Genomic DNA, 24,662 nt, shown 5'->3' with positions numbered 1-24,662 from the left:
TCTCCTAGGCTCTGCAACATCCCGGTCGGTTTTTGATGAGCTGTCCAGGTAGGCGACACCCTAATGCAATGCACTGCGCCTCGCTTTATGATGCACCCGGTCCAATGTGACTCAGAAACTTCGGTCGGCACGACAACACACCAGACTTCGACGGAGATCAGGCCCCGGCCTAGAGATGCCTTGTTGAGATCTCTGCACACATTCTCTGGCACGTCCCTTAGCCCATGCACGGCGCGGCTCATAGGGCATCTAGCCTTGATCAAGTCGGCCATATCGTCACCATGGACCACTCACCCCTGGGTTTCGCGTTACACAGCCAGCGGCAGGTAATCATTTAGCCAACACACGTTGCTTCGCATCACTTTGTCGAGTCACTGCCCATCTCCTGCTCGGCCTCTTTGCGTGCTTCTGTTTGCTGCCTCGGCTTCATGAGCCGCCGATGCAGACGCCTGTCAGGGCAGTTTGTCAGTGCTGTCCTCGTCACAGTGAAAGACCGATTCATTTCTCAGCTCTCGCGAATCCGTTACTAATGCACCATCTGGGCGGGCGGAATATTTCCCTTCAACTCCCTTGACTCACCGGCTGATCAATAGACCGGCCTGAGGCCCACACACCTGGGTTGGTGTGTACGACATCTTCCCCCACGTTCCTCAGAGCGGATGTCGAGCCAGCCGCCCAACCCCCCTCCACTCGATGGCTGCAACTGCCCGACTTCGATTTCAGGTGCTGCCGTGGCTACCACTTTCGCCACTGTGTGTGGGACTGGGCCGTTCCGCCGTCTGGCTTTTGCCTTCGCTGTATGGCATACGATGTTGGCGGTGATGCTGGTTACATCCAAGATTTTCGCTTCGAAGGGAACCCACAAGATACTCCATGCATCTCTTACCGCAGACTTCCGTCTTATTCGAAGCGGTGAACATATGATTCGAGGTTCGAACCGACGGATCAGTATGTGGGAAGATGCGGGAATCCCAAAGAACTGCGGCCTACTAAATGCTAGTGCACCTGGAAAGGTCAAGGTGTGCTTTCCAACATGTGGCCATGTCTACCACGGTTTTAGTTGCAAGCCGTCCTGCACTCCCGACCTTCGTGGATCACTGTATATCAGTCTGAACTAGTTGCCGAGGTAAGTGAGTCTATTCATCGCAGTGCAGGTCATCCTAAGGTGCAGGAATACTTTGCTAGCCCAGTGAGCCTTGCTGCGTATGCAGACAAAGTTAACATACTTGTCAAAAGCAACTCAAAAAGAACGCCCACCAGGTCCAGGCTCGGTGGGAAATATACCGCCATCTTTGACTACTGACCCAGCGCGAGAACTGGCCACAGGGATCCTGCTTTGGTTGAGCAGAAATGGCAAATTCCCTCTTGTGTTTGCAATTGACCAGTCCGCCCGGCCATGGTTCATCTCATCATACAGTTGAGGGGGTTGTATGATGCGTAAGGTATTACAAACATCTCGGCTAAGAGCATCGTCTGTACCACCAAAGGCGGCGCCACCAACCCTGAAGGAGGAACTTCTAAGCTAATGCAGCCTCTCCCACGAGATAGCTCACTGCGGGCTTGATCTTCTGTTTCCTCCCTCAGAAGGTAGGACGAGAGCCCAAATTCAAACCTCCCTCGTAATCAGGCTCCAGACCCCTCCGAGGCACATGCTGACCCGAAGCCCGACTCCAGACTGAGCTGGTAGTGCCCTCAGAATCAGCTTCTCCAAAATCTTGAGGTCGTATGCTCCCTGAACAGTATCCGCCATTGACCGGCCGATTACGTGGTATTTTGCACGATTCTCAAATGCTGTCTTCTCACAGTAGAGTTACCTATTGAGCATCACTCCTTCTCCTACGAGTCCAGTCGCGATATGCTGTACCGGATTGGATTTCGGTTGCGGAATGACGACAGATACCAACTCACGAGTAAATGAACCCGGCAAGTTACAGTACTCCGTAACCAAACTATCCCATCAGTGCAGCTCGTGTTTCCATGAATCTGTATCAATGGAGATGGGATGTTTGCTAGAGGTTCTGGGGTCACGCTCCCCTACTTGCCCTTCGTGTCGCTGTATTGAAACACCAGCTGCGTTGTACCTGACGTCAAGATATCAGGTAGTCTTAGCACGGAGCAAACAACACGGGCAAACCTGAAATGGCCTGGAGGCTCAAGTTCAAATTGAAGTCGAACTTGAATCCGACTCGGAGTCTGTTATCGCTGCCAAGGCGGAGGCTGCCGCTTTGTTCTCATTGGCTCCCTCATCACCACGATAAGCATGAACCCGCTTCACGTTCATGTCCATCCAAGAAGACGCCCACCGTAACCTGAACCGCCATGGAGCAGCCACTGCAGTGGATGCCTCCCGCAACAAGAGATCTCCTGCGACCATGAGCCTATGGTTGAAATCGTTCGCGGCTTGTTTCTAGCTGCCAGTGCTGGACCATATTGCACATGTCATGGCGGCTGCCGCTCCGTCGCACGAGGCTATCGCGTACTAATGCTGCGTTGCTCAGTCGCAGTAGTGGTAGGTAGCACCTTACGCATGTTGACCACAGTTTTCGTCACTGGCAGAAGATGTCGGTGAGATTTCCAGACCAGATCGATGACCCCGACCGCCTCTGCTCCCCAGAGCGCCAGCCTCAAGCGAGCGTATGCGGCAGACGAGCCTGCCCACCAGCCGGATTCAAACGCTCTGCAGCCTGTCGGTTCCCCTCCTCGCACTTCGTCGTCGGCCACCTCCGCCTTCAGAAACGTTTCTGCATGTAACCGCTGCCGCGTCAGGAAAAACCGCTGCGACCAGCGCCTGCCTGCATGCAGTACCTGTGTCAAGGCAAATGCCAGGTGTGTCGGCTATGATCCCATTGCCAAAAGAGAAATACCCCGAAGTTATGTCTACTTTCTCGAGACAAGGCTGGCCTATTTCGAGCAATTGCTAAATGCCCACGGAATCCCATTCGCTGCCGCCGATGTCTACAGTGCCGAGTCCAAACAGCTCGGCGATAGTGTGCAATCGCAAGCAGAGGCAAAAAGCCCTCGGGTAGCGGCGCGGTCTCCCGATGCGAGCTCTGCACAACCCATTCAAACTCGCAAGAATGAGCAAAACATTGACAACGATAAACTCAATGACTTGGTGTCAAATATCGGTATGGTCTCGGTCCAAGGGGCCTCCGATGCGCGGTACTTGGGCTCTACATCTGGCATATCCTTTGCTCGAGTGGTGTTGGCGGCCGTGAAGAGCTCGGTATCCAACAACAGCCACGAGCGCCCCGGGGCACGCCCTAGCCGTCCCGTGTCCGATGTAGCCAGTTCGACAGGGAGCTCGATGCGGGAGTCCTACTTTGGGTTACAGACAAAGCCCACTATACAAGAGGCCCCATTCCCCGATCGTGAACTGGGCTGGAAACTAGCCAACTTGTACTTTGAACATGCCAACCCCCAGATTCCAATTTTACATCGAGGGGATTTCCAAGAACTCTTCGAACGGACATATTCTACAGAGCCTTCCAGGCGGACAGCCCATGATTTGTACTGCCTCAATATCGTCTTCGCAATTGGTGCCGGTATAATCTGGGGATCCTCTGACCCGCAGCCTCTCTCGCAACAAGCAGATCACACGAGTAAAAGACCACGCTTATCCAACCAGCAAGCACAGCCGGAGGAATACCATGCTTCGGCCATTGTCCACCTGGGGTCCTTCCTTGGCTCAAGTCCAGGGGATGTGGGTGAGAGGCACAGTGGCGATCTCGAAGAACTTCAAGCAGTCCTGTTACTTGCTGGATTCGCTTTGCTCCGACCAGTGGCACCCGGACTTTGGTACATCGTAGGCGTTGCCATGAGACTTGCTGTCGACCTTGGCCTTCACTACGAGGACGGATCGGACATTGAAGATGTGGCTGAGGGAAAGCAAGGGACCAGTCTTCCACCGGGTCGTGCCAGTGCCAGACCGGCGAGAATGCTGGATGCGAAGGAGAAGGGACGGCGAGAGTGGATCCGAGACCTACGTAGGAGACTGTGGTGGTGCACATACACTTTCGACCGTTTGGTCAGCACCTGTGTCGGAAGGCCATTTGGCATCACAGATCAGGTTGTCACCACCGAGTTCCCCTCGTTGCTCGACGACAAATATATCACCAAGAAGGGCTTCCTGTCCCCCAAGTCCCAGGACGAGCCTACCTACAAGCGAGTTGCTCATCACTATTTCCGATTGAGGCTGCTACAGTCCGAGATCCTCCAGGTCCTGCAGCATCAGCAAGCGCAACAAGCACGGCTGACGGGCGCCAATCGAGGCAACCCGTTTATGCATACCAAACTGCCCTCGCCTTTCCTGAGCAAATTCGATTCATTCCGGTCGTGGCGGCGGGACATAGACCAGCGACTGTACGAGTGGAAAGTATCAGCGCCGGAACCACACGAGACTGGAGTAGGGTTTTCCGTGCGCTTCTTGGAGCTGAATTACTGGCAAGCCGTCATCATGCTGTATCGGCAGAGCCTTAGTGTCCCGGCACAGTTGGCACATGAATTTAGTCCCACGGAAGAAGTTTCCAGCCCTGCCAGCATCAGGACCGAAGAGAAGGAAGACGAAGATCTCGTCTTTCTCAAATGTGCCGAAGCAGGACAGAAGACGTTGAAATTATACCGACAATTGCATAGGCTGCGACTGGTCAATTACACGTATCTCGCCACCCACCACTTGTTTATGGCTGGGATTTCGTTCTTGTACGCCGTCTGGCATTCTCCCGCGGTCAGAGCCCGGCTGGTAAGTCCCCTGGTCCTTTTAGACTCTGCACTAGTAAAGAGGTCATTTGTTTCTCTGACGCTATGCTCGCCTTAGACTCTTGACGACTTCGATTTCACCGTGTTGGCAGCAACATCCGTCCTGGGTGACCTCATGGAGAAATGTCCGCCCGCGGAAGCGTGTCGTGACGCCTTTGAACGAATGAGCAAAGCTACCGTTCAAATGTGCATGACCACGCCAGGGTTTGGCTTGTCCAAGGACCGGGAGGAATCATCATATCCCCGGCCACCTGGACAATCCAACCACAGCCAGCAGCAGAGCAGTGGCCACAGCAACAACAGAAGAGATGCCACGAATGTCGTTCCCATGCGATCCGACGTATCGCAACCCTTAACCGCGAAAGCACAATCCCCAGCTCGTCACCTGCCGGTCAAGAAGCGACCACCACCGAAATTCGACATGGATCTTCGAGACCTGTTTCCGGATGACCTGGACTCCAGCACTCGTCCGTCACAATCCATTCCACAGCCTTTTCAGGCCGCGTCACTCTCGCGGCAGCAGCAGCAGCAGCAGCAACCACTATTACCACACAAAGGACCAGAGGGTCAGCAGCAACGAACGTCCCCTCCCCAAAGGCACATGATGTCGTCTACATCAAGCATCAACCCCCAAGTCATTAACAGCAGTGGCATTGAATCTACCCTGGGTCCACCACCTCTACCACCGCAGGGTGGTGCGTTTGGTCCCGGCTTCAGTGTCGCTCCTTCTGGTGGTGCAACCAGCAACTCGGCCCTGGCCACCACCACTGCCAATGGCAGCGATCATCTTGCATCGCAGCAAACACAACCACAACCACAGCCACGATCACCATTGTTGCATTCGGAACCCGAACAACCATTGTACATGCAAAAGATGTACAACCAGGACTTTATGTCGTCGTCGTCGGCGCCGCCGGGCATGGATTTCATCAACGACATTGTTAGTGGTGGTGACGACGGTCCTGTCGTCGATGGGGACCGAGATGCGTCTTTCGATATTGACCTTGACGCCGGTGGTCTCGATCTTGGCTTCGGCTTTGGTATGGGCGGATTGGGATTGGATTTTCAGCACGATTGGAGCGATGGCCAACAGTACGATTTGTTTGACGGGTTTTTCTTTGGCGGAAATGGAAATGGAAACGGTGGTGGCGGTGGTGGTGGAAATCCAGTGGAGTAGTAGGTAGGCAGGTACCTAAGGAAATAGGAACGAACGGTACTTTTTTGGACCTTCTCATCCAAACCCTTCAAAAACATCGTCTTTGCTGCGCGCGGCGGCCAATTGCTGTGCCCTAATCTGTTCCACCATTCTGGCCGTTTCGGCCTCGCGCTCTCTTTCGGCCTCGGACATTTTGGCCTTGCGCTCGTGCTCGCGCCTGGCTTCTTTCTGAGAGCGTTTGACGGCCTTTGTTGCCTTTCGCTCCAGCTTGTCGGACCAAGCGACAGTAGAGCTATAAGGGCGCTTTTTGGAATTTGTTGTTGTGGCGTTCTCCTTTTTCCCATCAGCCATAGCATCTTTCTCTCCTTTAAGAGCCTCTTTTCGCTGTTTTTCCCGTTGTTTGTCCTTGTAAGCGTAGGCATCCCAGTCGACAGTGGGCGGGTTGTAAGTTGACCGATCCCAGGTTTTCAGTTCGGGCATCTTTGGCATTTTCAACAGAGCCCATGCTGCGGCGTGGTCGGACCAGTCGATATCGGCGAGACGAAATATCGACGAGGCCTGATGTTTGGAATAGCTTCGGACCCAGCTGACGAAGGCCTTCTGGGCCTTTTCATGCAGTAGTCGGTCTTGGAGAACGACTTTTCGGAACGCCTGCTCGGTGGCCATACGATCTTCATGTGTTACTGAGATGCTCGGTTGGTCTAACGGTTCAATGGGAGTTTTCCGGACTTCAAGAAAGGAGACGTAGTCTTCTTCTCGACCTGGAAGCAAAAACACCACGCTTAGACCTCGTCTGCCGGCTCGACCGGCTCGGCCGCATCGATGCAGAAATGCCTTGGGATCCGAGGGCGGGTCGATCTGCACCACCAAATCGACCGTGGGAATATCCAAGCCGCGAGCGGCCACGTCGGTGGTGAGCAGGAGCGCGGGAGAGGCCGAGTTGGTGAATTTGATGAAATTCTTCTGGCGTACATTTGCGGGGTGCTTGCCGTGTAAGGATACAAGGACCAGATCTGGGGGCAGAATCGAGGGCAACAGGGCCTGGAAGTAGTCCACTGCGGCACAGGTCGACAAATATACGATTGTGCGTAGAGGTAAAGAGTCTAATCCCTTGAGTAAGGAGACCAGGGCGGGAAATTTGTGCGATGCAGGTGTGACTAAATAGGTCATTTTGAGACTTGCGGGTGTTCGCTTGTCTTGGACCCCATTTGCGCCTTTTACTTTGACTGCGATCTTGACGGGGTTTCGGAGGCCGACGCGGATGATCTGGTCGACTGCTTCGCTGACACTGGCGCTGAATAAACCCGTTCGTCTCTGCTTCGGGAGCAGACTGAGGATCTTGGTGAGATCTTCTTTGAACCCCAGGTCGAGCAATCGGTCCGCTTCGTCTAGGACCAGCACCTCGAATGATGATTGTGGACAGTGTACGTATGGCGAGGATAGGATCTCCAGGAGTCGCCCGGGCGTAGAGACCAAGAGGTTCGGTGAGGTTTTGAGGAATGTGCTTAGATCCTGCGCTGGTGTGGTGGCGCCGCCGAGGAGTAGTTGCGGGATCACCGTGAGTGTGGACGGGGGAAACGTCGGCGGCTGTGTCTCTTCTTCGTTTGCGTGCGTCTCGTTGTCATCCAAACCCAAAGCTTTACGCCGCGCTGCTGCCGACGGCGCATGAAAGTCTAGTAGTGAGATCAGGACGTTGTAAATCTGTGAGGCCAACTCGCGCGTCGGCGAAATGATGATGGCGCCCACATGGTGTTTCTTGATCGGCTCCTCCAGTCTCAGCAGTCTTTCCACAATCGGTATGAGAAATGCCAATGTCTTTCCACTTCCTGTCACGGCCTCGACTACCACGTCCTTGTGGCCCATGAACAGAGGAATCGCGGAGGCTTGTACCGGTGTCATTCGCGAGAAGTTCATTGAGGATATGGCGTCAAGCATCCAATCTGAGAGAGACGGCGTGAGAGAGTCCCATGCTCGAGAGGCCGCCCGCTTCGATGGGCCTGTTGCTACCCCTGTCCCTCTATCTGGCGCCATGGTGTTTACTGCTTGGATTTGTGGTTTGGTTTGCAGACGAGAGAAGGCCGTCCAGTTTCTCGATGGCGGCGAAGGAAGCGCAGTCTCAAAAAAAGGTTACCAGTACTGCGGCGCATTCTTTCAAACTTGGCAATCGATAAGCGAGACTTTAATAAAGCAGCCCGAGCCGAGGACGGACATTGGACGCGCGATACGAATAGGCTCCATCTAAGCTTGTTAGGCGTGGAGTTTAGGCACTAACAAGCTGACAGCTGTCCTCATCTGCCCACAGTGTTACCTGGAACGTCCACCTACTGGGCGCAGGTCAGGCGCTATCCACGCGCGAACTCAGCAATTGATGGAGCCTAAAGACCCTCTGGCGCCCGTCGCACGGTCGCCGAAATACCCTTGCATGTGCCATCCTTGTCCAATCCTGCCAGGTCCGGATGCTTTTTATCAAGGCACGCGCCCGCATTACATCTCTCATCCCACTGCACTGCATCATTCACAACTTAAACTCCTGGTCCAGTTTTGGATGTATTTTCATCCTCCAAGTTGGTCTTGAGCTGGCTCAAGAGTAGAATGCGGACATCACTTTCACAAACTTGCAACATGTTGCGACAGTGATTTTTGGACCTCTTTCATCCTCCTCCACCGACCGCCTCTTGTGCGCTTGAAGACAACTTTTCTCAGGCACCTCTCTACGGCGACCTTGCCGCCCGGATACTGCAGCATTTAGCAAGACGTCTCAAATGTCCTCTCAGTATTCCATCCCGGCGACTCCGAGAGTCATCTCGCCCTCCCCGACGCCCTCCGAGGCCTCCGACCGACAAGACTCCTATTTTGCGCCAGAGACACGGTCCGCCGCCAAAGCTCAGCGCCAAAGATCTCCGCAACCAGAACCGATCCATGAAGAGAATGATGGCTCCGGGTCAGATTCGAGCCTTGAAAAACGGGCAAGGGCGCGGTCAAGAAGTCCGATATTGAGCGCAGCCACCCATCTGAACGGCGGTACCAGCGGCAGCAGCTCCAGGCAACGACGGCGGCTGAGCGGTCTTACGCCCAAGACACCCGTTGCAAAGTCGGAACCTTTACCCAACGGCACAATACCCATACCCGAATCAAATGGGCATCTCTCGCCCTATGATAGAGTCAAGAAGTCCTGGCGAGAATTCTCTCGCTCTCCGTCGCCGTTAGGCTTGATACCTTTACATCGACACTATCGCAACCTAATACACAAGCATGAGATCCCACGGAAACTCCTGCACGTCTCTATTGGCTTCTTCACCCTCCGTTTCTACACCACAGGCATCCAGACCACGGCTGTTACACCTTGGCTTCTTGGAGCCCTGGCCATTATCGCCCCTACCGATGTCCTTCGACACCATTCAGAGCGGTTCAACCGATTTTATATCCGAGTGCTAGGCGCCCTGATGCGCGAGACCGAAGTCGACGGCTACAACGGCGTGATTTGGTATCTGGTGGGCGCGTATGTCGCGTTGAGGTTCTACCCCAAAGACATCGGAGTGGTGTCCATTCTACTATTGTCGTGGTGCGACACTGCCGCCAGCACCTTTGGGCGCCTGTACGGCCGTTACACCGTGCGACTGCGTCGGGGAAAGTCGCTGGCAGGCTCCATTGCCGCTTTCGCAACTGGTGCCCTGGTCGCCATTTTCTTCTGGGGTTATCTGGCTCCCCGGACGGGACCGTTCCCAGACGACCCGGTCGATGCCTACATGTTTCAGGGCCATCTATCATTACCCGCCAAAGCAAAACAGCTTCTTGGCTGGCGACAGGACCAAGGTATCATATCCGGCAACGTGGCCCTTGCTGTCATGAGCCTCTGCACAGGCTTCATTGCCAGCATATCTGAGCTGCTCGATCTGTGGGGTTGGGACGATAACTTGACGATTCCTATTCTGAGCAGCGCCGGCATGTGGGCATTCTTGAAAATATTTGGATAAAACCGGACCTGAAAGAGCAGGAAATGGACTAGGACTGGGGATCTTGTTACGAACTTGCAAAGGATCGGATCTCAGCTCTTCTTGGTTGCATTACTTCTGGTTGTTTGTTCATGCATTGAATGCGTGCGTGTTCTCAGCCTTTTTTTTTTGGTTTTTTTTGGTTCCAGATAGATGAATACCCTGGAGTGATCTGTTTGTTGGACACCTTTTATATCGACTACAAGTCCGCATTGCTTCCTGCACCTGGTTTAAGCGACAAACTCTGCTTTGCTGCCATCACAGTCGGCAACATCGAAGATAGGAACTTCTCTTGGAGCATTGGCAGACCAAGCAAATGTGAAGAGGGCAGATAAATAACTCTGCATTGGACGGGATAAGATGCCTCTCTTTGAGGGCTCCTGAGCCTTCAGCCTTGTCCGCATGGGCACTCATAAAGATAAAGAAAACACCCACTGATTCGTTCCACCGCAACATCTTCCAGCCCGCGTCGCTGCTGAGCCGTTCTTGAGTAGATATACCGTGTAGATGGCCATATCCATATTGGAGCGAGATTGGCCGTGCTGCTCTGTCCAGGACGTAGTTGGACTGTGGATATGTTACTAGTAGCCATTTATTACCAAAAAAATGTCGACAACGGTGATGGTATCAAAAACCAAAAAACCCTGCCACTCGACCCGACAACCTGATTTCAGGAAGAAGTGCCTAGTAGGGGGGGGAAACCTTCAGCAATCGTCAACTTGCATCTCGATGGTGCGTGCGATTGCTACATGTGGTTCTTTTCAACATCCTTCGATGGCATCGTACACTATGGGCCGCTTACAGTGGGATTTTGGGATAAATCAGTACTAATTGGGCGCACCAACTAGGCCACAGGGGAGAAGCTCCTATCCAACTGGGGAATGTTGGGAGGAATTCTGTGACTTTAATATATTGACCTATTAAGAAGAGAAAGTGAAGTGAAGTTCGAGTAAGGTATCGCGCCGTGACACTGCCATGTGATTTGGATTGGGCCACCAGAGATCTGGGGTACCGGTGGTCTACTCTAAGTTTTAGATCTTTGGCGATATATATTCAGGACCCATTGCATGGCATTTATTATAATACTTGCTTCGCTTCGTTCCGTAGGATAAGTCATGGCTGGTCTACCAATCTAAGCTCACCGCGGCCCAATCTTCTCCATACCTCCCATATACGGTCTCAAGACTTCGGGAATAATCACACACCCCTGGTCCTCCCGCCATCCATTCTCCAAAATGGCAGCAAGGACTCTGGGAACCGCCATGGCCGTCCCGTTAACAGTATGGGCGAATTTCTTCCTGCCGCCACTAGGCTCCAAGACCCTAGTGTCCAACCGCCGACTCTGATAATCGGTACAGATAGAGGCAGAAGTGACCTCGCCCCAGCCGTTGTATCTGCTCTTCCTCGAGGGGAACATTGCCTCGATGTCGATTTTGTGATACGCACTGGCACCAAGGTCGGAAGAAGGCATCTCCAGAACCCGACAGGGTAAGCCGAGCGACGACAGGATTTCTTTCTGTATGTCGACCATCTCATTGAAGACCTTTGCGGAATGCTGCACCAGCCTCGACTCTTCCGGAAGTCCTTCAGTGGGAGAAGGGGCATCCGTCCATGCGAACATTTCCACTTTAGTGAACTCATGGACCCGATAGAGACCCTTTGTGTCGACGCCCCTGGCCCCGGCTTCGGCGCGGAAACATCGACTAGACCCCACCAGCTTCAGCGGCAGTTGCTGCTCCGGTATATTTTTTCCAGCGTACATTCCAGCCAAGGGGATCTCAGCCGTGGCGGCTAGGCTCCTGGTCGGCTTGCCGGCGTCCTTGGCCAGTTGGGCCACTTGCCAGATTTGCTGTTCGTCGTTCTGGTCGCGGGGCTGGAACCCGCACGCCGCGGCCATGTAGGAGTACACGAGGGAAGGCGGCGCGGCCACGGACCAGCCGTGTTTCATGGCGACTGATAATGCATACTGGACCAGGGCTTGCTCAAGCAGAGCGGCTTCGTTGAGCAGGTAGTAGAAGCCCCAACCTGATGTGCCTGCTGCCGATGAGAAGTCCAGTATCCTCAGCTTCTCTCCAATGGTCGAATGGTCCGCTGACTGGCTGTATTTGGGAGGAGTCTCCGGGTCATAGTTGATGTACGACCGTAGTCTGGGTTCGCCGTTCGTCGGCGTCTCCGAGGAAGTCAGGTTTGGTAGCGACAAGGCCATGGTGTGCGTCTCCTCGCCCAGCCTCTCGCGTTCGGATTCCAATGCAGTAATGTTCTTTTTGATCTCGCGCATTTGCGCCACGAGCTGAGCCTTGTCTCCTTTTGATGTATTCATTTGCTTTTGTAGCTCATTGAGAGTCTGTCGCGGCCCGTTCATGCGCCGGTCGAGGTCTGTCATCTTCCTAACATTCTCTGCAACCTGTCGTGGTATGTGTTTGTGACCATGGTAGCTCCGCACCACGACATTGTGTTCATAGAGCTCGACATTGTCTCGGATCTGGCTGAGTTGAGGATGCTGTTTGGGTGCCGTGGCTGGACGTAGACCCTGGTTGAGTCTGGGGGTCGAACTGTAAGCTCTTCTGCATCGAAGCAGGAATGTCCGAGCCTCCAAGGTCTTGGTCGACATTGAGGTGGACTTTGTGCGTCTACGCCGTTGTCCACGACCGCCTGGTGAGCAACTTGAAATACTGTACCTTAATCAACGGGGAAAATAGACATGGTACTTTTTATTTACAGCAGTTCTCCGCATTGGATCGCAGCCTCGTCGCGGTGTGTTTCTCTGGGCACGTGACACCGCATTTCGGAGAACCTGCCAAGATTTCCTGCGGCCGCTCAGAGTCAGGCTCTCTGCGATTTTGTAAGGTGGGATACGAGTGGTCGGTCTCAAGACAAGGGTACGGAAGAGTCATTCACCCTCACACACCAGGCGAGTAAGTCATCCCTCCCGGTTGAAAGCGCCTTCAAGCTCCAGACAGACCCAACAGCCGGCAGACGTCTCAAGCCATGGCGGTCAACTTCTCTGCGGAAGAGACGGCCACTCTCCAACGCTGGCGGGAGATTGACGCTTTCCAAACGCAACTGCGGCTGTCGAAGGGCAATAAGCCCTATACTTTCTACGATGGACCGCCCTTCGCCACGGGTCTGCCTCACTACGGCCATTTACTGGCCTCGACAATCAAAGACATCATCCCTAGATATTGGTCCATGAAAGGGTACTATGTGGAGCGAAGATTTGGCTGGGACACGCACGGCCTTCCAATCGAGTACGAGATTGACAAAAAGTTCAACATTTCCGGACCCGCGGCGGTGAAAGAGATGGGTATTGCGAAATACAATGCAGAGTGCAAGGCGATTGTTATGCGATATGCGACCGAGTGGCGCGAGACCATTGACCGGTTAGGACGGTGGATCGACTTCGACAACGACTACAAGACCATGAACCCGACTTTCATGGAGTCGGTCTGGTGGGTTTTCAAGCAGTTGTTCGACCAGGGCCAAGTCTACCGCAGCTACAGAGTGATGCCATTTTCCACAGCCTTGAGCACACCTCTAAGTCAACATGAGGCACAGTCCAACTACAAGGACGCCCAGGACCCTGCCGTGGTCGTTTCTTTCCCCTTGGTAGAAGATCCAAAGACTAGCTTTTTGGCATGGACCACCACTCCCTGGACTCTGCCATCCAACCTGGCTCTGGCGGTCAATCCCGATTTCGAGTACGTCAAGATCCTCGACGAGGAGTCGGGAAACCAATATATCTTGCTGGAGGGGTTGTTGCGGACCTTGTACAAAGACCCCAAGAAGGCCAAATTCAAGGTGTTGGAGAAATACAAGGGTTCAGATTTGAAGGGGAAGCAATATGTCCCAATCTTCAATTACTTCTACGACGAATTCAAGGACCGCGCTTTCAAAGTGCTGACTGCAGCCTATGTCACGGGCGAGGATGGTACCGGTATCGTCCATCAGGCCCCTGCTTTTGGTGAGGACGATTTCCGAGTGGGCCTGGAGAATGGGATCATCAGCCATCACCAACTTCCTCCCAATCCGGTCGACGACACGGGCCGATTCACCAAGGAAGTCTCGGATTTTGTTGGGCAGCATGTCAAGGAGGCCGACAAACATATCATCAAATACCTCAAAGGTACGGGTAGACTGGTACGAGAAAGCCAGTTGACCCATCCGTACCCGTTCTGTTGGCGGTCAGACACCCCTCTGATCTATCGTGCCGTGTCTGGTTGGTTTGTCAATATTGCCGGTAACGACAAAGTCCCGAGTATTATCCCGCAAATGTTGGAGGGCATTGCAGGCTCACATTGGGTGCCCAACTTTGTGAAGGAGAAGCGGTTCGCAGAGTGGATCAAGAATGCTCGAGACTGGAACATCTCGAGGAACCGATACTGGGGAACGCCGATACCTTTGTGGGCGAATGAAGATTACTCTGAAGTCATTGCCATCGGCAGCATTGAAGAGCTGAAAAGGCTCAGCGGCTACGAGGGCGAGATCACGGATCTTCACCGAGACAGCATCGACAACATTACTATCCCTAGTCAGAAAGGCAACGGCACGCTTCGCCGGGTAGAAGAAGTGTTTGATTGTTGGTTCGAGTCGGGAAGTATGCCGTACGCACAATCCCATTATCCTTTCGAGAATGCAGATTACTTCGACAAGACTTTCCCCGGCGACTTCATTGCAGAGGGTCTCGATCAAACTCGAGGCTGGTTCTACACTTTGGTCATTCTGGGAATCCACTTGAAGAAGATGCTGCCGTTCAAAAACTGCGTGGTCAACGGCATTGTGCTGGCCGAAGATGGCAAGAAAATGTCCAAGCGGTTGAAAAACTACCCCGACCCAACGACGGTGATTGACAAATACGGCGCCGACGCCCTTCGGCTGTACATGATCAACTCGCCTGTGGTGAGGGCCGAGCCGCTGAGATTCAAAGAGTCGGGTGTTAAGGAGATTGTGGCCAAGGTACTGCTGCCGCTCTGGAACAGCTACAAGTTTTTTGAGGCTCAGGTGGAATTGCTGAAGAAGGTCGAAGGGATTGACTATGTATTTGATCCAAAGGCCGAATCGACCAATACCAACGTCATGGACAAGTGGATCCTGGCCAGCTGCCAGAGTCTGCTCAAGTACATCAACGAAGAAATGGCTGCGTACCGGTTGTACACGGTCGTGCCGGGACTGTTGAATTTGATCGACGAGACGACGAATTGGTATATCCGATTCAACCGGAAGCGACTGAAGGGCGAGTTGGGTCTAGACGACACTTTACATGCGCTCAACTCGTTGTTTGATGTCTTGTTCACCCTCGTCCGAGGACTTGCCCCCTTTACTCCATTCATCGCCGACCTCATCTACACCAAACTCCTGCCGTACATCCCGAAATCCATGCACGGCGAAGACATGCGAAGCGTGCACTTTTTGTCTTTCCCCGAAGTCCGCCAAGAATTGTTTGACCCTGTGGTTGAACGACGCGTGGCACGAATGCAAAAGGTCATTGAACTCGCTCGCCAATCGCGCGAGCGACGATCTATTGGTCTCAAGACGCCCCTGAAGACTCTTGTGGTGATCCACAACGACCAGCAGTATCTGGACGACGTGCGCTCGTTGGAAGGGTATATTACGGAAGAGCTGAACGTGCGCGATCTCGTCCTGTCTTCCGACGAGGACAAGTACAATGTGCAGTACAGCGCGACGGCCGACTGGCCCGTGTTGGGCAAGAAGCTGAAAAAGGATGTGCAGAAGGTCAAGAAAGCCCTGCCGGACCTGACGAGCAGTGACTGCAAGGCATATCTTACAAACGGCAAGATCACCGTCGCCGGCATCGAGCTGGTCGAGGGCGATCTGGTCGTCAGACGCGCCCTCAAGGAAGACGAGAGCTCAAAGGACCAAGAGACAAATACCGACAATGACGTCCTCACCATTCTTGATGTTGCCATTTACCCTGAACTCGCGCAGGAAGGTCTCGCCCGCGAAATCATCAACCGCGTCCAACAGCTGCGGAAAAAGGTTCATCTGAAGCCCACGGATGATGTCAAGATGGAGTACAAGGTCCAAGAGGATCCCGACCATGTCGGCATTGAGAAGGTGTTTGAGGAACAGTCCCGGTTCATTGAGAAGGCTCTTAGGCGGCCTATTGATAAGCATGTCGTCACAGAGGTCGATGGGCCCATTCCGAATGGAGATGCTGACAAGGAGGAGTCGTCCAACATCATCGCCGAGGAGGTCCAGGAGGTGCAGAAGGCCACGTTCTTGCTTAGACTATTGAAGATCTAGATAGATAGATCTACCACAAACAAAAAGCAGAAGAAATAGGATCCCCTCAAGAGCCGGTGTTTTCTGTGTTGATGAGGAAGCAGGAAGAAAAGTAGAAATGTCATGACCACAGGCAGGGAGAAGAAGCATGTCATTTGATAGAACAGGCAGCGGAAACAGAGATGATGTCAAAAGAATTGCATGAGCGTGAAGAGAACAAAGTCACTTTTCCGTCTAAGTCACCCCGGGTCCAAGTACAGACATATGTGTGTCAAAAAGACTAAATAACTCCCGTAGGTCGTAACTAAACTCTCTGGATAATAAACATAGTGTTCTCTTCACTTCTCTTCTGATTTGGCGTATTCGTCACTGTTATGCTGTCTCTATGATTTTTTGGCGTGTTTCTGTCAAGGTGAAATGTAACGAGCCAGTCAGTCAGGAAATGTCCGCCAGCAGATGGATATTGTAGATTAGGTAGATATGATTCAATCGTGCAATCGAACATTTCCACGAAACAGTGGTGGGTGATGGGATCTTTTACTTACCAAGTAACAGTCCTTTAGGCGCATAAACTCCTTTGCGCACATATCTTGATACGTCGATTGGTAGTCTGCCAGAATGCATTTGCCGTATGCGGTTGCCTAGAAGTTGAAAGAAGAGTTGGTCAGCCAGAGCTAGGGCCATGTTGGTTGGTTGACACGCAAAAGGCATTTGACGTGGCAAAGGGATAGGCAGTCGACCAGGACGAGAGTCTAATGCGCCTCCGGACGACTCTCGTCTGGGCCTCACGCCCATGTAACAGCAAGAGTTCTTCGTCCTTGAAAGCAGGAGACAACGTCCATTTCGCCACCCCGGAGAATGTCCATATCTTCCAGGACCGGGACATGCTCAACCTCGGATCTCAAGTTTTAAGTGGCCACGTAGGGATACAAAACCCAAAAGCCAACAGAGGATGAAAACAAGAGATAGAACACCCTCCTCGGCAACAAAATAGACGTAACAGGATCGATACCATGCAAAGAAGCAGCAGCAGCAGCAGCAGCAAAAGAATCAACATACCTCGACAGAACACTTCGCCGCAGCCTGGGCCATTTTCTCAATCGGCCGTGTCCGACCTGACATTGTCGGCATTGTGGATGGCTTATATCGCTCGCTCTCCTGGTCGTGTTGGGTATATAAAGGCTGCTTCGAGTTTGATTTGCCTCAATCTGGTGAAAGGGGAATCGAATGAGTTGGCGGTCAAGTTGCTTCTGCTATTATTTTTTCCCTCTGAACAAGCCTTGCTGCCGCCCGTTACATGATCAACAATGAAGACTTGATCCTTATGAAAGATGGAGGATTATGGTTTTAAGCGAGATACATCAAATGGTGGCGTCGATACCACATAACTGTCGTTCAAGTTTGGTATAAATTACGGCGATACAAATTTCGTTCGAGTGCAGAGGAAAGACTCATAGTGCGGAGCATAGACACTGTTGGTGAATGATGTGTAATCGAGCAATGACATCAGTGACACGTCATTCATTCATTGTACGGCCTGATCCTTCCAGATACAAACGCGGGAAACAATTGAAAGTGACTGACGGACTGAAAACGCGAAGTGCCATCGCAGACCAAACATCATTTATATCGCGCTGATCATACTGTGCTCTCTTGTAACTAAACAGCGAGCATTGAAGGAAACACCCTACTACCGGTGACTCAACCAAACCTCTCTGACATCGAGTCTCCTCCCCTGCCTTGAATCCTACAGACACGAAAGACCAAACTCGGCTTTCAATCCGACACCCCCGTTCTGAACCCAACCCAAACCTCTACCTGACTCAAGAGCCCTCAAACCCAATAAACCAAACCAACAATGTCTATTCACGACCGCACCACCACTGGTACCGGCACCACCGGCAACACCCATAGCCACAGCCATACCCACGGGACCGCAGCCACAACCTCAAACACAAATCCTACCGACAACTCCGCGCCCTACGCCACGTCCGACCCGACCGCACACCCGGACGCCAAACCGACCAGCAAGCTCGTAGGCGACATCAAAGGAGCCGCGCACGGCGTCGCAGGCAGCCTGCAAGCCGCGACCGGAACAATGCTGCGCAACGACAAGATGGCCGAAAAGGGCTTTGAGAAGATGAACGACGAAGATGCCCGGTTGGCTGCAAAGAGCGGGAAACCGCCTGTTGGCTCGGAGACGAGAGAAGAAACTGTGCCTGTGTCTGCGTCCTCTGCAACTGGTACTACTGGTACAACTACTACTGGTACTACTCGGCCATAAATCGAGTTACGACAAGAGACACAGACGCGCGCACGCAGGCAGGCAAGATTACAGACACAGTACCGTTCAGCAGTGCTTCACAGTAATCGTTCAGCAGTGCTTCCCCCGGGGTTATCCTTGGCTACCGGCGCCAGGTGGAATTTGCTGCTGCTACAAAGCACACAGCACGAGGCATTCATTCCATGAATTGTCTGACGATACGGGAATAGCAAGTCATAAACTGATGGAGCAGAGCTTGTGAGAGCACAACGGCTCGGAGCGACGCTGGCCGCAGGGTAATCTGGAGATCGCTAGCAGCCGAGGGCATACATTACAGCAATGACGGAACAAAGTCAACCAAGCCAGACCCAATCCAGCCAGCCCAGCCGCAAAGTACAACTACTCCTGTCTTTCTCAGTATCCCTCCACAAGGCTCTTCAAGTCCACAACTAGAGGCAGTGGACCGAAGCGCAGCCTAATGCTACTCTGACTAGGTCTATACGATTTTCATACTCTCAATACTAGTATTTGAGACCCCCTGCAAACTTCAAAGACGGACTGAATCAAATAGATACGATTCGCGTAGAACGAAAGGCCATGTCTTCGTAACTGAAGCAATACGATGATGAATCACTCTCAAACCCAACTGACCCACCCCAGTCCCCAGTTTCCCCAGTCCCCCTGTTTTGGAAAGCCTCCTCTCCGGTGCTAGTACTAGTAGTTATGATAAAAGACCCGCGAGTTTTTTGGTTGTGCAAAATCAATAACTTTCCCTCGCTCCCCGCCACCGCTACATGGCACCCTATTTTCTCCTCTGACCTGCCGTGTCTGTAGCATTCATTTCATCTGAATCGTATGTCAGCACCCCCCGACTAGATGCAGTATGAACAGGGAGATTATTAGTCGAGTAAGAGGGGGTTGTTGACAGCCCTTTGATTATCGCGTTGTGCTGCTGCTTCGAGTGAGTCCCGCCCCATCGCCCATGCATAACAAGATCCAAAAGGATGTAATTGTCCAAAGCACGACAAAGATACCCAAGGGCAAACGGTCCGCGGCACAATCATTCCTCGAAGAAGAAGCCGTCTTCACCCGTCCGCTGCACGCCACTCATCCGATGTTCTTGAGTCCTTGATCGTGATAAAGAGTTGTCGTCCTTTTCCTCCTCCTTTTCGTCCATCTTCTCGTCCTCGGGTTCCTGGGTACCGCCAAACTTCTCCTCCATGGTACTTTCGTCCACAAACGTAAAACCTTGGAACGCATTCTGCATGGTTGGCGACAAAGGAGTAGATGCAGGAGCAGCCCCTGCTGCCAAGGCTGCTGCTCGAGCGTTCAGGGAAGAGGACGTATTGAGAGCATTGGTGAACTCGGGATCAAAGTTGGAAGTGTCAGCGACAGAGGACAATTTTGGTTTGAATGGTGGAGGGATGTTCTTCTTGCCGAGAGCTTCCCAATCAACGTCGGCAAAGAATGGATGGCGCATCAACTCTTCGGCGTCTCCATGAGCTCCAAGTCGATGCTTGGGGTTTCGATTGAGCAACCCCTTGACAAAGTTGCGCCCTTCCGTGCTCAAGGCGTCCCGTGGGAACCGCACCTTGCCAAACGCAATGTTTTTGTACATTTGCTGGGTGTCTTCCGCATAGAAGGGACTCCAGCCACAGCACATCTCAAACACCAAAACCCCCAAGGACCAAAAGTCGACCATTTTGGTATACCCTTGTTCGTCGAGTAAGACCTCGGGAGCAAGGTACTCGGTGGTTCCGCAAAAGGTGTTGGTGGTGTCGTCCTGGGTCAGGTTCGCCTTGGACAACCCAAAGTCACACAATGCAATATGGCCGTTGGCATCCAAGAGGATGTTTTCCGGTTTCAGGTCCCGATAGACAATGTTATGGTCATGCAGGTGTTTGAGAGCCAGAATGAGTTCAGCAATGTAAAATTTGGCCCGGTCTTCCTTGAAGCGGCCCTCCTTTTGCAAATGCCAAAACAATTCACCTCCTGACATGAAATCCGTGACCAGGTACAGATCAGTAGGCGTCTGAAACGAGAACTTGAGACCCACAATAAAGGGTGATTCGGTGGTAGCCGTACGGACCAAAATGTTCCGTTCTCCGATGGTGTGTTGGATTTCCTTCTTCTGGATAATCACCTTCTTGGAGAGGACTTTCATGGCATAGATACGCTGCGTGTCCTTTTTGCGGACCTGATAAACCTGGCCGAACGTCCCCTTACCGATCAATTTCAGGATTTGGAAGTCGTTGGGTCCGAAGTGCTTCTTTTCGACCTTAGAGAACTGCATTCTGATGTGAATCTCGCCGGTGATGTCGTGGTCCTCTGGGCTGCGCGGCTCCAATCGGAAAAATCCTTCCAAGGTAGGATGCTGTTCTGTCAAGTTCAAGCATAATCGGACATGGCCCAAGAACTCTTCAGTCTGGCGATCGTAGACGGTCACATCCAGCTCAGACTCCTTGCTAACCACGTCACTGCGTCACGGTTAGTAAAGGTGCCCATGACGCAAGAAAAATATATCAGGGCTCCTCACAATGTTGCCTCGTGGTCCCATTGAGGATCAGTAACTTTCTCCATCTGGCGGTCGTCACCATTACCATTTGTACTACTCTGCCGACTTCTCATAGGGATCGCCATTGGCTTCCCCATGTCGCTGTCTGTTCTCTTGATCGGAATGGATTGTAAGGCGGCCACCGGCCCTTTCCGCTCATCATCATCGACATCCATTTTGTCGTGACGCGGGCCCCTGGACACGTATTCGTTCCATTCAAACTGACACACCACATATGGATCAAAGGAGGGCTTCAAATTCCGTCCCTCGGCAATCTTGATGGACAACTTGCCCCTCGGCGTACTGCTGGGAATGTCCTTCTGCGGTATGTTGTCTTGGTCTTCTTGTTTCTCGGTTCCCACACCGGCATCACCGGCAGCGGTGCTGGTACTGGAGAGTGGTGAGCGCTTCTCGACGCGGCGGTCTTCTTGGGACAAGGCTCGAGGAGTTTGAGGTGGGGTACTCTTATCACGCGGCACGACGGCCGCGTCGGAAGTTAGCTTGCTTGACTCTGGCAAAATTTCAGACGGCGGTGGTTTAGCATGACTTGGAGATGAAGATCTGGGGGTCTGTGGCCGCGAAGAATGTGTAGATGAGGTAGGGTTAGAAATGTGAGCCGCAGAGACATTGCTTTTGGTAACGCTAGAAACAGGCAGTGACTGATGGCGGCGTTCTTTCATCCCGAAGGCAGTTTTCGGAAGAACGAAATTCCTCAGTGCCTGCGTGATGGAAGCTATGCCGCCCTCGATCATGGACCCGCCGTTCTCTGCGGCCTCGCCATCTCGGTGCACCACCGAGGCGGCGGACGAGATTGGAGTTGGCGGTAGCCGAGAACTCTCAGTCTCTGCGGCAGGCTTTGTGGCCTCTGAATGGGCAGGCTCATCGGGAGGTGGTGTAGGTACGGGTTCTTGAGCCCGTTCCACCATCACCATGGAACCGATAGAGGCAGAAGATGTGCGACGCTCCTCCCCCCATGCTTTGTCTTGTCCAGCCAGATGTGCAGCTTGATCACTTGGTCCTTCAGAGGTCGTGGCAGCTGGAGATGACCGCGATGGCACGTCTTGAGAAGGATCTCTACCCACCTGGCCAAAATAGCTGTGATTTATACCTGGTAGTCGCTTGTCGTGGAAGTCGGGTCTGGGTGTTTCCACGCCCGAAGGCGTGGGTGAATTTGAACCAATTTGGTCCTGGAAATCATCTCGATTCTCATGTTTCGCACTGCTGTTCACTTGGTTAGCCCAGAATCTAAAGGGATTCCCGGTGCCGGCAAAAAGAGACTGGTTGGAGGTGTGACTCGAGCCCAGGCCAAGTGGACGATACATGACGGCCGTTCCGCAGTCCTGCTAACAATAAAGGGAGACCATAGTCGATAAGCATGGCTTCTAATGGTAGCAGACTTGAACATCATCTGTTTTCGAGATGCAACGAGGTGTGCGAGCCCAAATATGAGTCCTCGACCTCGAAGTCTGGGCTAGACGCAAGCCCCGCCCATCCGTGGCCAGCCATGAACCCAGCTCTTGCAGTCACACCATTTATTTTTTTCTGCTTGCTAGAGGAAGAGGTCGGACATACTTCTGTGCCATCGCTTGTCTCAACAAATCTGCAGCTGCATGCGGATTCACTCCAGTGTGCGCCATGTTGGCAGTTTCCTTTCCCAGGTCTTCCACTTCGAGAATCGGTGAATTGGATTGATGTTTTGTCGTTTGGAAGAATAACGAGGGCCGCCTAGGGTCACCGCAGTGGCCCGTTGATGGAGGGGTGAGTTCCCTGAGGTTCCCGGCCGCGGGCTTGGAGGGGTGACGAAAGAGGTGCAGAAATTGGAGATTCTCGGAAGGTGGCCGGCAGGGATTTCAGGTGTCGTCTCGGAGGCTCCTCAAGTTTTTTACGAAGGGTGAAAGGAAAGTTTGCAGTCCCGGTGAGTATGTTGGTAAGAACGTAGAATATCAGTGGCAATGCAGATGTCTCAGGTAGTGTTCAGCCGGTAACGACAGCAAGCTTAACAGGGCCGGGATAACGGTGGTGATATAATCGAGTTGCAAAGCGAGGAAAGGGTCGGAGACTCGACCGCGAGCCTTTTTAGGGATATTCTGCTGGTGTTGGTCTGGGTCCTCCTGGAGCGATCACCAGTAGTAGCGGTAGTATTATAATTACTTGCTTAACTTGGATGGCACTGATGGGGAAAAAGGTGGTGCGATGATGGCGAAACGTGAAGGGCGCAGAGCCAGCCGGCAAGTCGGGTTTGCCGCAGTATTTACAGAGAGTCACTGCGCGTTTACGCTTCGTTCCAACGGCCACAACTGGGCACAGTATGTGACGACCTTAGGCAGATCGAAAAAGCATGCGAGGGCAACCTGATAGTTTGCCCGGCTGTTCAATAAAACTATTCCGTCGTACAGTGTGGTACGTCAGGGAGGCACTGGTAGGCACCCGGAGACAGCTAAAGTAGAGCGTAGTAGTGCCAGTGGGCGCAGGTCCCAGGCGGCCTCGGCAGGGCTACTAGGGTGGGCTTAGGAGGCTCTCAGGCATCTTTTCCCACCATTTTTAGCCCCCGGTCTCATCCAGAAAATTTCGCCCTTCAGCTGCGCACTGCACGACGCGGGAGTTCAACCTACCTTATGCTCAGCCCAGACGTCCTTGTGCCTGATAGAGGCCTGGCATTGGCAGGTCGCAACGACTCCGACCAGCTGACCATTTAGTCGGCATCATTCCCAGCTTGATACTCACAGTCCTACGAGCCAGTCACCCTGTCCCCGGACGCCCGAGAGAACACGAACCTGGTCGGTGCAGAGAGCATGGCAACCAGGGTCGACGTCATTTACTGGAAGTTCTCGCGGTCATGCCGGACCACGGCGCTGAGCATTCCAATATTGACCTTTTGCCGGCATCTCGATCTATCCTTTAATAGTCAAGACCGAGGGCATCAGAGGCAGCGGAAACGAGCAGACCGGACCAGCCGATTGCCTGGATGCTGACTTGGTGAGCACTGGCACAATAATTGAATAGTAGGTGGTTCAAGCTCAGAATTGACCGATTATGCGCGGTTCGAGCCTCGCTGCAAGCAATAGCCGCAGATCGCATGTGCTTCTCGGCCGCTCTCTGGGTGCAACTGTTGGGAACCCTGCAGCCCGATCAGAAACTGGGTGGCCAAGCACATGCCACGCCTTCATCTCGAGCTTGGAGGTAATGCCAGGCTTCAAGTTTTCGTTCTGAACCATGGCATCGTCCTGACTGGCCAGAACAGACCGTTGGTCGTCTCGCCTACACCGACGTCAAGCCACTGGATCATCGGTTATCTGCCAGTAGAAATATTGCATATTCCGCTTCTACTAGTCTGGAGATCTAATAACTGCCATTTGTCTTAAATACTTTCTGTGTCTCGAGGATTGGCCACATTGGTATGGTGTCTCATGCAGTTCCAGAAGATGTTCTTTACAACACCAGCCGATCACGGAGGCTAGCTGTCATCCTGATATTCCATATACCTAGGTAGTCAGGGGCTGAAAGACCTTTCCCTTGTCTATTTTGGGCCCTCTCATAAGCCCTACAGGGACACCGCAGGTCGTGCAGCGGGACAAGAAACTGAAATGGTATGTTCCGTGTGACATGAAACTGCTGCTGTGGTGAATATGGCTAAATATGGCCCAAAACAGCAAACGATCTATGCAGTCATCGTAGCTGGTCAGGGGTTGCACAAGATCA

At 52.9% G+C, this 24,662-nt stretch overlaps 8 protein-coding genes across 8 annotated transcripts; 5 read left to right on the top strand and 3 right to left on the bottom strand.

The window, feature by feature from the left end:
* Positions 1–377: 377 nt before the first annotated feature.
* Positions 378–1,310, top strand: HMPREF1120_01698 (uncharacterized protein). Its single transcript, XM_009155720.1, has 2 exons — positions 378–1,126; positions 1,237–1,310. Exon 1 carries the CDS (start codon positions 660–662, stop codon positions 1,116–1,118), a length of 459 nt encoding a protein of 152 aa, XP_009153968.1. The 5' UTR covers positions 378–659; the 3' UTR covers positions 1,119–1,126; positions 1,237–1,310.
* Positions 1,311–1,366: 56 nt separating this feature from the next.
* Positions 1,367–6,011, top strand: HMPREF1120_01697 (uncharacterized protein). Its single transcript, XM_009155719.1, has 3 exons — positions 1,367–1,587; positions 1,675–4,741; positions 4,817–6,011. Exons 2-3 carry the CDS (start codon positions 2,588–2,590, stop codon positions 5,933–5,935), a joined length of 3,273 nt encoding a protein of 1,090 aa, XP_009153967.1. The 5' UTR covers positions 1,367–1,587; positions 1,675–2,587; the 3' UTR covers positions 5,936–6,011.
* Positions 5,990–7,945, bottom strand: HMPREF1120_01696 (ATP-dependent rRNA helicase spb4; the record flags this gene model as incomplete). Its single annotated transcript, XM_009155718.1, has 1 exon — positions 5,990–7,945. One exon carries the CDS (start codon positions 7,943–7,945, stop codon positions 5,990–5,992), a length of 1,956 nt encoding a protein of 651 aa, XP_009153966.1.
* A 430-nt stretch (positions 7,946–8,375) lies between these two features.
* On the top strand, positions 8,376–10,361 carry HMPREF1120_01695 (phosphatidate cytidylyltransferase). The gene has a single exon (XM_009155717.1). It carries the CDS (start codon positions 8,677–8,679, stop codon positions 9,886–9,888), a length of 1,212 nt encoding a protein of 403 aa, XP_009153965.1. The 5' UTR covers positions 8,376–8,676; the 3' UTR covers positions 9,889–10,361.
* Positions 10,362–11,044: 683 nt separating this feature from the next.
* Positions 11,045–12,517, bottom strand: HMPREF1120_01694 (seryl-tRNA synthetase; the record flags this gene model as incomplete). Its single annotated transcript, XM_009155716.1, has 1 exon — positions 11,045–12,517. The coding sequence occupies one exon, from the start codon at positions 12,515–12,517 to the stop codon at positions 11,045–11,047; it is 1,473 nt and encodes a 490-aa protein (XP_009153964.1).
* A 236-nt stretch (positions 12,518–12,753) lies between these two features.
* On the top strand, positions 12,754–16,487 carry HMPREF1120_01693 (isoleucyl-tRNA synthetase). The gene has a single exon (XM_009155715.1). The coding sequence runs from the start codon at positions 12,895–12,897 to the stop codon at positions 16,165–16,167; it is 3,273 nt and encodes a 1,090-aa protein (XP_009153963.1). The 5' UTR covers positions 12,754–12,894; the 3' UTR covers positions 16,168–16,487.
* A 1,206-nt stretch (positions 16,488–17,693) lies between these two features.
* Positions 17,694–18,948, top strand: HMPREF1120_01692 (uncharacterized protein). Its single transcript, XM_009155714.1, has one exon. It carries the CDS (start codon positions 18,005–18,007, stop codon positions 18,428–18,430), a length of 426 nt encoding a protein of 141 aa, XP_009153962.1. The 5' UTR covers positions 17,694–18,004; the 3' UTR covers positions 18,431–18,948.
* A 521-nt stretch (positions 18,949–19,469) lies between these two features.
* On the bottom strand, positions 19,470–22,285 carry HMPREF1120_01691 (protein-serine/threonine kinase; the record flags this gene model as incomplete). The annotated part of the gene is made up of 2 exons (XM_009155713.1): positions 19,470–20,886; positions 20,946–22,285. 2 exons carry the CDS (start codon positions 22,283–22,285, stop codon positions 19,470–19,472), a joined length of 2,757 nt encoding a protein of 918 aa, XP_009153961.1.
* Positions 22,286–24,662: the final 2,377 nt, after the last annotated feature.

The sequence above is a fragment of the Exophiala dermatitidis genome (assembly GCF_000230625.1).
Source record: "Exophiala dermatitidis NIH/UT8656 unplaced genomic scaffold supercont1.2, whole genome shotgun sequence".
Lineage (NCBI taxonomy): Eukaryota > Fungi > Ascomycota > Eurotiomycetes > Chaetothyriales > Herpotrichiellaceae > Exophiala > Exophiala dermatitidis.
This window is presented reverse-complemented; position numbering and strand designations above follow the sequence as displayed.

Excerpts from the sequence above, each read along its gene's own strand:
- HMPREF1120_01698 (XM_009155720.1), top strand. The coding sequence starts at position 660 with ATGTCGAGCCAGCCGCCCAACCCCCCTCCACTCGATGGCTGCAACTGC.
- HMPREF1120_01697 (XM_009155719.1), top strand. The coding sequence starts at position 2,588 with ATGACCCCGACCGCCTCTGCTCCCCAGAGCGCCAGCCTCAAGCGAGCG. Across the intron at positions 4,742-4,816 it reads CCGCGGTCAGAGCCCGGCTG|ACTCTTGACGACTTCGATTT; the intron begins GTAAGTCCCCTG and ends TGCTCGCCTTAG.
- HMPREF1120_01695 (XM_009155717.1), top strand. The coding sequence starts at position 8,677 with ATGTCCTCTCAGTATTCCATCCCGGCGACTCCGAGAGTCATCTCGCCC.
- HMPREF1120_01693 (XM_009155715.1), top strand. The coding sequence starts at position 12,895 with ATGGCGGTCAACTTCTCTGCGGAAGAGACGGCCACTCTCCAACGCTGG.
- HMPREF1120_01692 (XM_009155714.1), top strand. The coding sequence starts at position 18,005 with ATGTCTATTCACGACCGCACCACCACTGGTACCGGCACCACCGGCAAC.